General features: G+C 39.0%; 1 protein-coding gene and 1 pseudogene across 4 annotated transcripts; one reads left to right on the forward strand and one right to left on the reverse strand.

The window, feature by feature from the left end:
- Positions 1-792: 792 nt before the first annotated feature.
- On the reverse strand, positions 793-11282 carry mon1a (MON1 secretory trafficking family member A). 3 transcript variants are annotated; one of them, XM_015002720.2, is made up of 6 exons: positions 11195-11282; positions 7067-7218; positions 4515-4901; positions 3545-4310; positions 3062-3209; positions 793-1848 (listed from the first exon to the last, which is right to left on the reverse strand). In XM_015002720.2, exons 2-6 carry the CDS (start codon positions 7188-7190, stop codon positions 1708-1710), a joined length of 1566 nt encoding a protein of 521 aa, XP_014858206.2. In that variant the 5' UTR covers positions 7191-7218; positions 11195-11282; the 3' UTR covers positions 793-1707. The 3 variants fall into 3 exon arrangements, with proteins under 3 accessions (XP_014858206.2, XP_014858203.2, XP_087861499.1); XM_015002717.2 differs by lacking the exon at positions 11195-11282 and adding an exon at positions 7591-7730; XM_088005373.1 differs by lacking the exon at positions 11195-11282 and having other exon boundaries at positions 7067-7532.
- LOC106927264 (UDP-glucuronosyltransferase 2C1 pseudogene) lies at positions 8454-13850 on the forward strand (annotated as a pseudogene). Its single transcript, XR_015762818.1, has 2 exons — positions 8454-9437; positions 11218-13850. The product of XR_015762818.1 is annotated as a UDP-glucuronosyltransferase 2C1 pseudogene (transcript).
- The last annotated feature ends 489 nt before the right edge of the window (positions 13851-14339 follow it).

Genomic DNA, 14339 nt, shown 5'->3' on the forward strand with positions numbered 1-14339 from the left:
CTCCTGGTAGCTTGATTATTTTTTTTCTTAATGAAGCGCTGATCATATGTTTTTATGTGAAAAGGGACTTAGGGCATCTTAGTCCGAATAAAATGCACCCAGTTTGTCTCTGGTTTTGGAATGGCTTAACCCAATATCACCAGTAGATCCCATACCTTTGATCTATCCCCGCTAAGCTCTCAAAATGGGATTTTCTTCCCAATCCACTCAAGGAAGTTGCTATATGTGCTGTTTATGTACTTTCTTCTCCCCCAGCCACTTCTTCCTTCCACTAAACTTTCTATTAACATGTTTTGGATGCCATCAATTCAGCTCTTGACATTGTGCACACCATGATGTAATATTTGTGTTAAAAGTATTTTCTATTAGTCTAAAAAGAAGTCAGTTTTCCAAAAAAACTGAATTTAGGGTTTTCATCTGCGGCAAGCAAAATATCAAATGCTCAAAATGCATCCATTGTTCAAATATTGAAGCCTCACAATTTGAACTGTACATATCTTTTAGTGTTATTTTAATTGTTTCAAATGTGCATGTATTAATTAGAAAAATGTGAATGTCATTCACTCCCAGTCTTACCTTGTCCATTTTAATCCAATCTTTATATGAAAACTACCAGTAATACACTTTCCTTCTACTGACCTGTCTCCTCCAATCTAAAGTCATATTTTGGAGCATCTTGTTTTCATCGTGCTTTGTGTGTGTACAGTTCACCTACAGCTTAAGGCAACGGTAAACATAGTGTTGTGTTTTGTACACGTTTTCATCGGGGCGGAATTCAAGAATGACGAAAGCTTGGATTGGTCTCTTATTTATTAACAGACAATTGTTCTGCGAATGTGGCTTCTTCAATAAATTATCAGCTTTTGCACAAAACTAATTAGTTAAGGCGTGCTTAGTGAGGCAGAAGTTGCAAAAAAAAAAAAAAACACACAAAAAAAAAAAACAAGGTGTAGTGAAACACAGAGGACCCTCATGGCACATGCATAAGAAGGTTGATTTCTCAGGTGAGAGGAATGAAACGGCACGTTAGCATTTGAACACTGGAACAAGAACAGTTTACATCGAGAAAAACAACGAGAAGCTTAAAAACACAGTGAACAGCTTCCAGTCTCTTCCATGAAGTGTTTCTTTAGAAGACAGGAGTGCATAGACGGGAAAACGGCAGCGTTTCCTGGAATCGACGGGGCTCAACAGGAATGTGGCCAACACGCTTTGCCAATGGATCTTCAAAGACAGTAAGAGGTGTTGCTGCAGCTTGTTAGCCCCACGTTTGCAAAGCCTGGTTTTTGTTTTGTTTACTTTAAATTCCTAAGAAATGAAATTACAGCTTAAAAAATAAAATAAAATTGGTTGTGCTTTTAGAAGCACATGAAATGAGTCTTTATTATTAAGAACTTTCACAATGAACAATTTCTATTTCAAGCCAGGCAAAAAGCTGCAGCGGCCCCTCCTAATTCAAAATAAAACCATTTAAAATCTTCCCAGGTAAAACACTGCTTTAATTCAACTTCTATACCAAATCCTGTAAAAGAACAAACAAAGGAATTAAATCGGGGGACGCCCAGAATCTTGAAATGCATAGCTCTGACAATCAACTTGTCTACGGTGAGATGATTGTGGTTTTATTGTCCCGTGAGGCTGCTGGCACCAGGCCAGTAGGTGGCGACAGAGTTGTCTACGATCTCAGGAGGTTTGGTTCAGCTCGGCTCAGTATGTGAGCGGGCTCAGGATGAAGAGACGATCCTCCTCCCTCCGGATCCACTTTAGGAGCTTGTTTACAGCAGAATACGCCAGAGCCTTAGTCGCCAGCGGACTGAAGCAGAGGTAGAGCTCGAAGCCGCTTGTCACCTGCAGGCCAGTAGAAACAACAAAAATGCAGGAAAGGTGGCATGAAAATGCAGCAGGATGTAACATTCACTTAAGCTCCACTACTAAAGATATTTATTTTTTTCTTCAGTTTTTTTTATTTTTTTATTTTTTTAGGAAACAAGATGGTAAAACTACAAGACAAATTCCCAGATTTGAAATAACAGAAACAGCTTGGACTGGTTTCAGCAGGTTCTTATTACACAACTGAAACACCGAGGATCTCATACTTCATAAAAGCTCCTGCTGTGGGATCACAGCCTGCAGGATTCATCAAGCCAAGTAAAACCAAACGAAAGCATCAAACTCCAGAGACAAAGTCTGAAAGGTAAACAATCCCACCAGTAGGTGGCAGTAACAGAATACTCTGAGAATGCACTCCACATAAAAAAATTTCAAGGGAAGCAATTTAAAATACTTTATCCAAAAAGTGAATTGATTCAGATAGAGTTTTTTCTTGTTTTTATTTGTTTGTTTCTCAAAATTCTGATGTTTAACTTTTGAATTTTTTTTATCTATTTATTTATTTCTAATATGAGGTCATTTGTGAGTTTTGGAATTACTTTTGATGTTGGTTTCATTCTAAAATCTTATTTCCATTTACAATAATTAATCTACCAACTGATGAAGCTGAACTTATACGTCTCCAAAAAGTAGAACTGTACTTTACAAAGCATTTATTACTTTTTCTTATTTAACTTGAACAAAATCTGCAGCTATTGTCCCTTTAAGTAGCATCAACTGCATGTAGAGCTGCTCAATATACAGCATCACAATTGTCATCCTCAAACTAATATTTGTGATATTGCAGTTGGGAAGTATTGCTTGAAAGTCATTTTTGGTTGCCTATAATACTACAGACGTGTGATTGAGAGCAATAAAAAAAAGTGTCTGAAAAAATATTATGAACTCCAGTCTAGAACCACACAGCATTCTGGGGGACGTAGGAAGAGGAACTGCTGAAACTCTCACGATGAACTAAGCAAGGCTAGAGGCATCAACTGCAGCATCCAGACACCGACTTGAAGGAGGTGAATAATTATGCAATAGTTTATTTAAAAGAACAACTCTATTTAAACATAATTTTTTTTCTACAATCTGCACTCCATTTCAAGCAGTGTGGAATTCCTTAATAAAAGCAGAAATGCAGCTTCTGCTGTGATATTTTTACGTTTTGACAGAGACATCCACCCACCATGGCCAGCAGGTTCTCAGCTTCACCGCAGCGGTAGAAGGAGCGCAGCGGTCTGGTCGGGTGGTGCAAACAGCTGTGAAGGTCCTGGTAGAGTCCCATCAGCCTCTCCTGCTCCTCATCAGACTGGTACACCTCAGGTATCTCTGGACTGGACAGAAAAAAACAAACAAACATAAAAGTACTCAGAAAACGTCCAACATCTCAGTTAGAAGTCAAAAATGAGCATTTTCACTAGAGTTGCACCGATCCAATATTAAATACTACAAAGGTGTTGAAATGGCACTAAATTATGTATAATATTTGTAAATGTTGGTTATTGGCCATAACAGCAATATTCGAACAAAATTTTCATATCGGTGCATTGATAGTTTTTCAGTGTCAGATTGGTGTTGGCTGATGCTAAATCTCAGATATCGGTATCTGAACCAAAAGAAAAAAGTGGATCGGTGCATTCCTAGTTTCTGCTAGACGTTGACCTCTCACCTGGTGTACAAGCCTGAGCTCTTCGACTTGTACAGGAAGTGCCTCAGCTCTGGGATTCCGACCTGCACCACCGAGTAGCTCTGGCACTTGAGCGCCTCCTTCATGGCCTGGTAGGCGCTGCGCTTACTCAGCCTCTCCATGAAGCGCTGCTTGCAGTCCGACATGTTGAAGAAGTCCTCCCTGTCGGTGGAGACCAGGATGAGGCAGAGCTCGGAGCCGGGCTCCAGGTAGGAGATGTGGGCGTGGAAGAAGCCCGCCGTGTTGAACTTGGGCAGGCAGATGGGCGTCCAGCCCTCGCCCTCTCGGAACGACGAAGACGAGCCGACGAGGTTGAAGACCAGGTGCAAGTCTATGTGGTGCAGGAACTGGTCCTTCTTGCGGACCAGCGTGACCAGGCGGTCGCCGGCCAGCAGGATGGAGAACACCAGGTTCTTGGCCTTGGCCGCCTGCAGGCTGGACGACACCACATCCCTGGCGGAACTGGCCAGGGGCAGGCAGGTGACGGCGCTGAGCAGCAGGCCCGGGTCGCGCTCCAGCCGGTGCAGCAGGTTGTCGGTGAGGTACTCGGAGCCGGCCAGCAGGCGGCGCAGGTCGTAGTTCTGCTTGTGCTGGAAGATGTGGTTGAGCTGGGTCAGGGTGAGCAGGCTGACGATCTGGTAGTAGATGTACTGAAGCTCCCGGAGCAGCTCCTTCTCCGACTGACTGCTCTTGGCCACGCCCACCAGGACCAGAGGACTCTTAGTGAGGAAAACCACCTTACAGCCGTCTGGGAGCCGAGACACAGAGGGGTCAGGTTGATTAGCTGCTTTGCTGAACGCGTTACCAATCACCAATCAATCAATATTATATGTTATTTTACCACAATTTAAGATAAGGGAGCATTAATTGACTTGACTAGTTTTACTAAAGTATCAAACTCAGCATAACAGGGACAAAACCTGACTGAGTTAATACCAAAGCGTCCTCTGACCTGCGTGGATGGAGCGGATGATGTTCTTCTCCGCCTCTACAAAAGACACCAGCGCCATCATCACCCCCATGGTGCTGGACAGGGCCTCCTCCGTGCCGTAGCGGGTGTAGATCGGCTTTCCGGCCTCGCTCAGCACAAACACGTGTTTTTTGTGGTTCCTCCACGCCTCGCTGGACACGTCCTCCTCTTTTGTCCTGCTCTCGGACGAAGTGTTGCTGTTGAGCCGCTCCTTGGCACTTTTCTCTCCCACCAGCGCATTGAACTCCTCTTCATCATGTTCCGCTGAATCATCTGACCCTGGCGCCCTCTGAGCTTCTTCCTCAGCCTCGGTGGTCAGGTCTTCATAGGACTGTGTGTGATAGAAAATGGCACTCTGCTGACCAGCACCTGCATTGATAAAAGGGACAGAATTATTAAAACAAATGGCTTTTAATGGAAGGTGTTACTTAAATACCACAAAAAGTCCTGAAATCAAAGTGGTTAGCCAACGGTGCATTTGTCAAAACTTCCTCTAAGTACCTAACCTCATCCATTCGAGATCCACAATCATGGTCGGATTATGATAGGTTTTTATGTTCCACAAAAACGAAACAGAAACAACTGAGTTTAATCTGAAAAAACATCAATATTTATCCTAGTGGAAACATCCAAAGTGATGATATGTCAGGCTTGGATTTTTTTTTTATAACTTATGTGTCATTTAAATTAGAAGATGAACATATCCAGGAGTTCTGACTTGGACCAGGTGGGGGCGCCAAAAACCACAGAACTACTAAAAGTAAACTACGGGACAGAAGAGCCTTTTCTTACCACTGATTATTAGGGCCACTGTAAATAGAACAAAATAGTACATTTCCACCAAAAAAACTAATCTCAATTTTTTCAGAATAAATAAATAAACAATGAGGACAATTCTGAGTTTGAAAAGCCAAAATTTGCTAAAACAAAAAAAAAAAGTGGAAATTTCTGAGGTTCCATAATTTTCCACATTTTGAACCTCATTAATTTCTATTGACGTCTCTGATGAATAATCGGACACAGAAAAATTGACATATTCCACAGATTTTTAGTTTAACCACTTTACCTCTTTATACATTATTAGAATTGTATTAAAATATGAATATAAAACAAATAGTTCAGTTCCTTTTTAAATAAGAAAATAGACATTTTAGTTCCTAAAATGCAATAAGTTAAAATTCCTCTAGTGAATCTGAACGTTTCCATTTGAGGAGATTTGACTAAAACATATTTACAGACAAAGGTGTGTTCATCTTAAATGCAAAATGTATAGATTTTTTTTGTACAGTTTAATTAAGCAGTAATTACAGCTTAACTACCCCTTTAAAGGCGTTATTTTTTCAGTAAATGTCCCTTTTTTGAGTCTGTATACTCCAGATAACGATTAATCGTTTACTGAATTAGTTGACGATTATTTAATTAATCACAATTAATCATTTCGGCTCCAATCTAAAGGTTGCAGGACGCTGGCTCTGGAGAACCTTGATGGCTGTGTTGTAGAACGTGAGCTTGCAGAATTCCTCCAGCCTGCTACAAAGTCTCAACCCTGGAAAAGGCTGCAGCTAGTACTGCATTAGCATTAGCAGCTGCTCTTCACTGAGTGCTGCCTGCACTTGCGGAATACAAGTGCAGGCTGTTATGAAAACACAATGACTTGCTATAGACGTCCAAGTTCAACTCATCTTTGCATGTACTGCTGTCTTTCATGACAGGAAGAGCTAAAGCACAGTGTTCTGCATTATTTTACACAACCCTAGAATGTGCACAATCATGCCACTTCACACCCAAACCACCTTCAGCATGACCCCATCATAAAATATAAGATATAAGCTGGCCCAACTACAAATACACTCTGCATTTTTCAAGTTTAAAGTATGTGTATATATGTCTTTCAAGTCAACAGTTATAGTTTTTTTATTCCATCTTTGCTTTCATCATCTTTCTTTCATCTAGGTCACAAATTCTGTGGACAATCCCACTGAAGCCGTGAATAAATAAGGTTATGGATTTTAAAATCAACTCTGGGCAGACAGTGGTGAGGAAATTCATCTATCAGATGTGGAACTTTTGCACCTAAATTTGTATTACTTTCTGATAAATGAGGCCCTAGTCTGGCAAAGTGAGGAGTGGCATATCCCGAAAGACCTAAATAAATGGTGGTTCTGCTAAATTGTTGGAGGCCAAATACAAATCCAAACCAAACTTTTTGGATATACTGTAATTGAAAATTCTGAAAAGTTGCTACAAAAGCAGTAAAAGGCACTTAATATAATCTAATCCAGATTAGTCAAAGACTGACCTGGAGTCTACATGATGTTGTAGCCCTACTACAGGAGAAAAAAAAAACCATCTGTCTGAGAAATACAGACATGTTGATGTTCACACATAACAGTTTCATGTGAATCCTGAAACAAAAACAAACAAAATCATCCCAGAAATAGTTTCAGATCGTTATTATTATAAATTTTACACTCCAGCTGCATCGATGTGCTGAGTAAGCATGGAGAGGTGAGAGCGGGTTAATCTCAGCTCACCTGGTTCCGTCCCCTCCACCAGACCCGGTGTGGGGCTGTCCGCCCTATCCAAGCGCAGCCGGTCCACAGGAGCCAGCAGACCGTTCTCCCAGGACACGGTCGCCTTGCCAGTTTCTCCTTCCATCCCTGCTACTTCCGGCGGGGGGACACACCTGGACAGCAGGACCGACACAGACTGAGAGTTGGGTCCAAAGGTCGGGCGGTTTCGTGACTGCGTCGTTTAAAGATGAACGGGGTTATACCCGGCTTTATGTCTACAGTGACTAAAAGCTACAAACTAGTACCAGCAGAAAAATGAAGTGAAACTAAACTACGGAACCAAAACAATAGTGTTGGGGGGTATATTGTTCTCTCACATCCCTTATTTAACTGTAAGCATTACCTAAAGGAGAACTTCAGAGGCTACGCTTAACTGCTAACGCCAACAGACGTCAGCTATATCGGAGGTTCGCGACGTCTATTCCAACTTCCTACATCAAAACGAATACTTATCGTTACAAGACAGACAATTGTCAGATTTGTACCTCTCATTTCCACGGCTTTCGTGTTTTAGTTCACGTCTCCTCCACTCATGTAACTGCAGCAGCTGTTAGCTGCACGAAACTAAAGTACTTCTGCCTGCCAACATGCTAGGTAGCGGAAGTGGGAATTGTGGGATATGAAGTCCCTAGTCCAGAAAAAGAGAAGCACGTGAATGCTGTGAGGACGACGTCCTCAGGACGTAGTCACATATGTAGTATTTTTTTGTTTGTTTGTTTACGTTTAATTGATTATCTAAGCTACTTTATGTTTTTTGAGTCGAAGTAATTAGTAAAGGGAAAAAAACATAATTATTGAGTCAATGACTGAATGAAGAGTTAAAAATACTTCAAAAAATATGCTTTAAATAATACATAATATTAAAACATTCATCAGATTATTCTTAAAATTATAAATAAATAAATAAATACAAATATATTGGATTTTTCTATGTACACTGGAAAAGTATGCATTCATTTTTACCTATAATACGTGTTTGTTATTAAAAAAATAGAAAGTATTTATTTTATTATATGCCAAATTAATGTAAACATATGCATTTGTTTTACTGTTTAATTATTCCACGTTTCAGCACATTGTGAATTTATTTGCCAGGCTTATCTATCCATTGGAGATGTTTAAGGAAAACTTATTAATATCTACTCCTGGCTAGTTTCAGCTCTCATTTATTTTCATTGAACAGAGAAACTTCTATTTGGAAACGAGGCAATGTTTCAAAAAAATAATACAAAATTTTTTTTAATGGAATATCAATTTTGTATTGAAACAATGGAACTATAGTACCTATATCACTTTCAATTGTTATATATCAAACATAAGTTATGAAATTTAACTTTGAACACTGACAACATGAAATTAGCCTCTGTCTCTTTAAGAAGCTCCTACTCTAACACACAGCTGTCAGTACATCACAAAATTGCTACCACTGTTGCTAACTTAGAAACTTTTTTGCAAATGCAAAATTAGCATGTTGTTGTTATTGTATCCATATTTAAAAACAATAGCTGGAATTTTATCATCTTAGCCAAAGTTATAAAGATCCATTGTGGAAGATCCAAAGAATCACTTGTGGCTCTGGAGCCACAGGTTGCAGATCCCTGCATTAGAGGCTTGAGAAGAGTACTTTCACTTTCATTCAGACAAGTTGAAAAACAGTGGTTTGGATCTTTACCCCATGACCTTTTGAACAAAACTCTTTGCTTTTACTATCCATCTACACTGTAAAAAAAAATTTAAAAAATCTCTAGTTCATAGTAAAATACCAGCAGCTATGGTTGCCAGAATTTTACCGTAATTATACAGTACAAATACAATAAAATTCCTGCTGATAGCAACCGTAAAGTAAAGACGTTTTTTTTCTTCTTTTTTTTTTTAGTGTGTATTCAGACCATCACCTATGGTCGCAGGAATTGAATAGAAACTGAAAAAACCCCTAGCAGAATTAAGCTGCTGGGGGTTAAAGGTTAGGGTGACGATTACTGAGATATTTAGGGATTTAGTCTGATTGCAATGATCAAATTATTCCAGTAAGCATTTGCATTTAAACAACAACAGCAGTGCACAAACTCTAGTAAAGATGGTAAATTAGGCTCTTGAAAACTTCATTAAAGTTCAAATAAAAACAAACTGCGTAATTCATGAAGTGAATCCGTTTAGTCTCCCCTGCATCAGTCTTGTTAATCAGTAACCTTGTTATCACTGTTCTTTGCTCGCTCTATCGTTCATCGGGATTGTCTCTGTATTTTATTCATGGTGACTCTTCATGTTTTTCATAGGACACTAAAATGCTCTAACAGCTGCAGATTTCTAGTTTGGACAATCAAAACCCACTGTAAGTAGAAATGGCTGAGTTAAAATCGTGGTTTAATATGTGAAAATACATTTGTGTGCTTTACATTGGCTTGATGCATTTGATTTAATTCCTATTTTATAGCAATTCAACATGTATTTTGTGTAATACTGGTTGGACCAGTTGAAACATCAATAGATGGGTGAATCTGCTTCCATAAAATCTATAGACGTCAGATGACTGATACAAATGTTTACTTTTATTCCTTATGAAATTTTTCTTCTTAAAACTTTTTACTGGAGGAATCCTTCCTGAGCATGTTGAGAGGCAAATTTTCACTTCTGGGACAGAAAAAGCAACAACATTGTGAAATACTCAATACTGCGATCACACGCTGGTCAAAACGTTTAGGTTCAGTGACTATTAGTCATGAGGTTTTAAAAGCCTTGCCTCCAACAAAATCTGAGGTTTAGCGCTTTTGTGGGAAGAGCAGCCATAAATCACTTCAATATATTTATACTCAAATAGAAGCAAAAAAGTAGCCATCTGGAAAATTATTTAAGGAAGAGTAAAAAAAGTAGTTGGTAAAATATATATATATATATATATATATATATATATATATATATATATATATATATATATATATATATATATATATATATATATATATATATATACATTTCAAATTTAAAAAGAATTTAACTATACAGACAAAATATAAAGATGGGAGCAAATTCTGGCAGAACTTGAGTTTTTTGTTTGTTTTTTTGTGGGGGAGAGGTTGTTGTTGTTGTTTTGTTTTTTTTTTAGGGGGGGCGGGTGTTAAACATTGTTCCACCCTGATTAAATCACACAAATCTCTAAATAGTTCCATGGAAGTGACCACAATATAAACTGATTACTTGCACTCGACTGACCACTATAGTCAATCGTTAAGGAGAGATCGATGCAAAGTCAGTGACTCGATAGTCAGCTGGGTTTCCTATATAGAAAACAACTTGGCATAATTGTCATAACTTATTAAATTATATTGTATAACAACTTTATATAATAACTTCGAATCTAACTGTGGCTAGACTTGATATTTTTTATCTTATTTTTTTGTCAACATGTGTAAGTAATTTAGTAAATTTAACGCATTACTATAATGAAGATTAATCGAATTACTTATTTTGTCCAAAGACGTTCACATCAGCGCGGCTCGGCACATGGACAGCGAAAGGTAAAAGTTTTGCCACTCGGAGTGAACCCAAGACATGGTACACAATTACACAACGAGAAGAGTTGAACAGTTTTCAATTTTCGTGAGTCGTTAGTGTGACACACTCTAACGACACGAGCTCGAAATCTTCAATTTAGTTCGATACAATAAAACATTTTCTTAAGCATTTTTCAAAATGTTAATATTTACATTTCGAGTTTACAAAGTTGAGCAAAGTGGTTAATCTTGATTAATGGCAGCACTGAAGTGTAATTAATCTGATTTTTTTTTAATCGATTGACACCATTAACAAAAATAAATCAAGAACTGACCAAATTTGAATTAAGGAGGAGAGGTCTTATATAAACTACTGAGTTTGAGGAAAGTCCTACCCTTTCTTTTTCTTTTCTTTTTTTATTCTCCTTTTTCTGGCATTTAATTATGTGTTTTTGAACAAGTTAAATAAATATCTAGTTTCAGCTATAAAACCAAACAGCTGATTGCTTACTTTTTTAATAAAGGGGGTTGTGGGGAAAGAACGTATTAACTGGCTGTTTACCGATTATCTCTCTCTGACAATATTTTCGGTTCTTACCTTGACCCCTGCCTTCATTCCAGATGAAGCTGGCCTGTTGCTGGAGCGCCACGCTGCTGCTCATTCTCGTTCCCAGCTGCTGTCAAAGCGGCAACATCCTGGTCATTCCCACTGAGGGAAGCCACTGGCTCAACAACGAGATCCTCCTTAAAGCGCTGCACTCCAGAGGACACAACATCACCATTGCGCGTTCCAGCAAAAGCTGGTACGTCAAGGACAGCTCCCCGTACTACAGCACCTTCACAGTTCCTGTGGAAAGGAGTTTTGACAAGAAGTACACAAGAAGGCTCGTAACCGAGTACATCAGATTTCAACGGGGGGCTTCACCTTTGGTCAGTTTTCTCCATGTAACCATGGGGATGATTGATAAAAACGTTGAGGTTCACAGAGCTGTGAGTGAATTTCTTCCAGCCATGTTAGACGACACGGAGTTGATGAGGAGATTAAACCAGAGCAAGTTCGACCTGGTCCTTACTGACCCCTGGTGGGGAAATGGGGCCATTGTGGCAAAATATCTTAATCTTCCTCTAGTTTACAATGTCCGCTGGTTAAATCCTGAAGAAGCTCATTTTCCCGTCGCTCCTTCACCTATATCCTATATTCCTGTCACATTATCTGGCTATACTGATAAAATGAACTTTTTTCAGAGAACCAAAAACATGATTATATATCTGATCACCCAGATCCAGACTACCTCTGTGAGCAAACTGGTATACCAGCCACTGTGTTCCAAATATCTTGGACCTGATGCGGACTTTGATCAGATAAAGTCAGGCGCAGACATCTGGCTGATAAGAACTGATTTTGTGTTTGACTATCCGCGTCCCACCATGCCTAACGTTGTGTACATGGGAGGGTTCCACTGTACGCCTGCGAAACCGTTACCAAAGGATCTGGAGGACTTTGTGCAGAGTTCTGGAGAGCACGGCGTCATCATCATGTCTTTGGGAACTTTTGTGCCCAGCCTTCCAGACGACATGGCAAATAAGATTGCGGCCTCTTTTGCCGAATTGCCCCAGAAGGTCATCTGGAGCTACAGCGGAAGCAAACCATCCACTCTGGGGAACAACACTTTACTGGTGGACTGGATGCCACAAAAAGACCTTTTAGGGCATCCAAAGGTGAAGCTGTTTGTGGCTCATGGAGGAACCAACGGAGTCCAAGAAGCTATCTACCACGGAGTCCCAGTGGTGGGTTTGTCCTTGTTTTTCGACCAGTATGACAATCTGCTCCGTCTACAAGACAGAGGGGGAGCAAAGGTTCTCACCCTGACCACAGTGGACAAAGACGACAACTTCCTGAAAGCTGTGAAAGAAGTCCTGAATGAGCCGTCCTACAGAGCGAACATGCAGAGACTCTCCAGACTGCACAGAGACCAGCCAATACAGCCCATAGACAATGCCCTCTTCTGGATAGAGTTTGTAATGAGGAACAAAGGTGCTGCTCACCTGAAAGCACAGTCCCATGGAATGCCCTGGTACATCTACCACTCTGTAGATGTTGCTCTGTTCCTAACAGGGGCAGTGCTGCTCATGCTTCTGACTGCTGTCACGTTTATCAGGTGTTTATGTAAATCGCCGTGCAGGGGAAAGCTAAAACGTGACTAGTGATGGAAGAAACATTAGAAGAACAGCAATCTATTCTTCTACGTTAGTGTCAGGTTGAGTTGAGGAGAAAGATTTCACTTTTCCGTGATACTTCCTCTTTGTACTGTCGAGTCAGATTTTCTGTTCACCAAGATTTAATGATTTGAAACTACTACTTTGGACATCACAGCTAAAGTCATCTCAAAAACCATATCGTTATTGTTGGATTCTTTTATTTTCTTTGAGAAATTTTAGTTGGGAGTAATGTACTTTATTGCAGCTATATACTATGTTTTTAATGAGTGCCTTTCGTGTGATTCTATACAACTTGAATGTTTTTTTTGCTGTGTTTTCAGCTACATTTTTGTATTTGAATAATGAGTATCTTTTTGATTGGTGGGTGGATGTTGCAATTCCTCAAAGCTGGATGGATTCCCAGGGTTTTTTGTAGCTATGTATATAGTTAATTTTTACTATTACTAAATGACCAATGACATGAAGTTGTTCAACCATCAATCATTTCTTTTGGTGGTGTTAAGAAAATAAATTTAAAGTATGCTAGTTTTAAAACTTAACACATCTTGATTGAAATAGCCTAATTATAGTTTTAAAAATCAGTAACTTATTCTGGCCTATTGACCTTTATGTTACCTGTAGTTAAAGCAGATGGTTTGCTAAGATCTTTTGAACTGCCATTTGTCTGTGTGGGAAACAATACAGTAGAAGTTCTAGTTTTTCACACTCATCTGTGAAAAGCCGTAAAACAGCAGGAGTTCCTGGCTTTAGAGAGGGTCAGAGATAGCTCCTAGTTGGATGAGCAAAGATATGCCTTATTTGAATAAATTAAAGATAAGAATACACCTTTTACTATAAAACTTTCTACACAGAAGTAACAAATTAGATTTGCTCTCGCAATTCTCCAAAGACGTCTTTGCACGTCTTTTCTTTTCTTTCTTTCTTTCCTTCTTATTCTTTCCATTTATGTAAATGAATGTATGTCTCTGTTGTTCTCTAGTTTCTGTTGTAATTTTATGTGTTGTCTTCTATTGGATTAAACTGCAATTCTGTGACGTCTGCACTCATTGTTGTTTTTGTGTGGCTACACGTGGTCCACCGGAGAACCTGGGATCGAAGGAGATCAAGCCAAAAGAGTTTTCTTAAGAAATATTATAACCTAGAATCTTCTTCAACAGTGGTTTAAAGCCATTGGACACAAAATATTGTGTCAGAGTTAGAGAGTATGCACACAACATAAATCCATTATTATTTCGTAATTTGTTTGTAATTTAACTAAGTTCTTGTTTCACACTTGTATAGTAGATTTTCAATAATAATAATAATAATAAATAATAATAATTTTGGTTTTCCAGAGTAATTAATAACTGGGGTAATGGCTCTATAGAGAAAAATAAGATTTTCAGTGACCTAGATTTTAATTCAGTATTTGAAGAAACACAAAATTAAAAGATTACAAACAAATTGTTAGAGCAATCTGCTCAGGCAATTAAATTTCTCTAATGCTCACATAAATAGATTTACTATTTGCCATTTGGCGTTTT

Source organism: Poecilia mexicana, unplaced genomic scaffold (genome assembly GCF_051168715.1).
Source record: "Poecilia mexicana isolate PSO_F unplaced genomic scaffold, ASM5116871v1 scaffold_5, whole genome shotgun sequence".
NCBI lineage: Eukaryota > Metazoa > Chordata > Actinopteri > Cyprinodontiformes > Poeciliidae > Poecilia > Poecilia mexicana.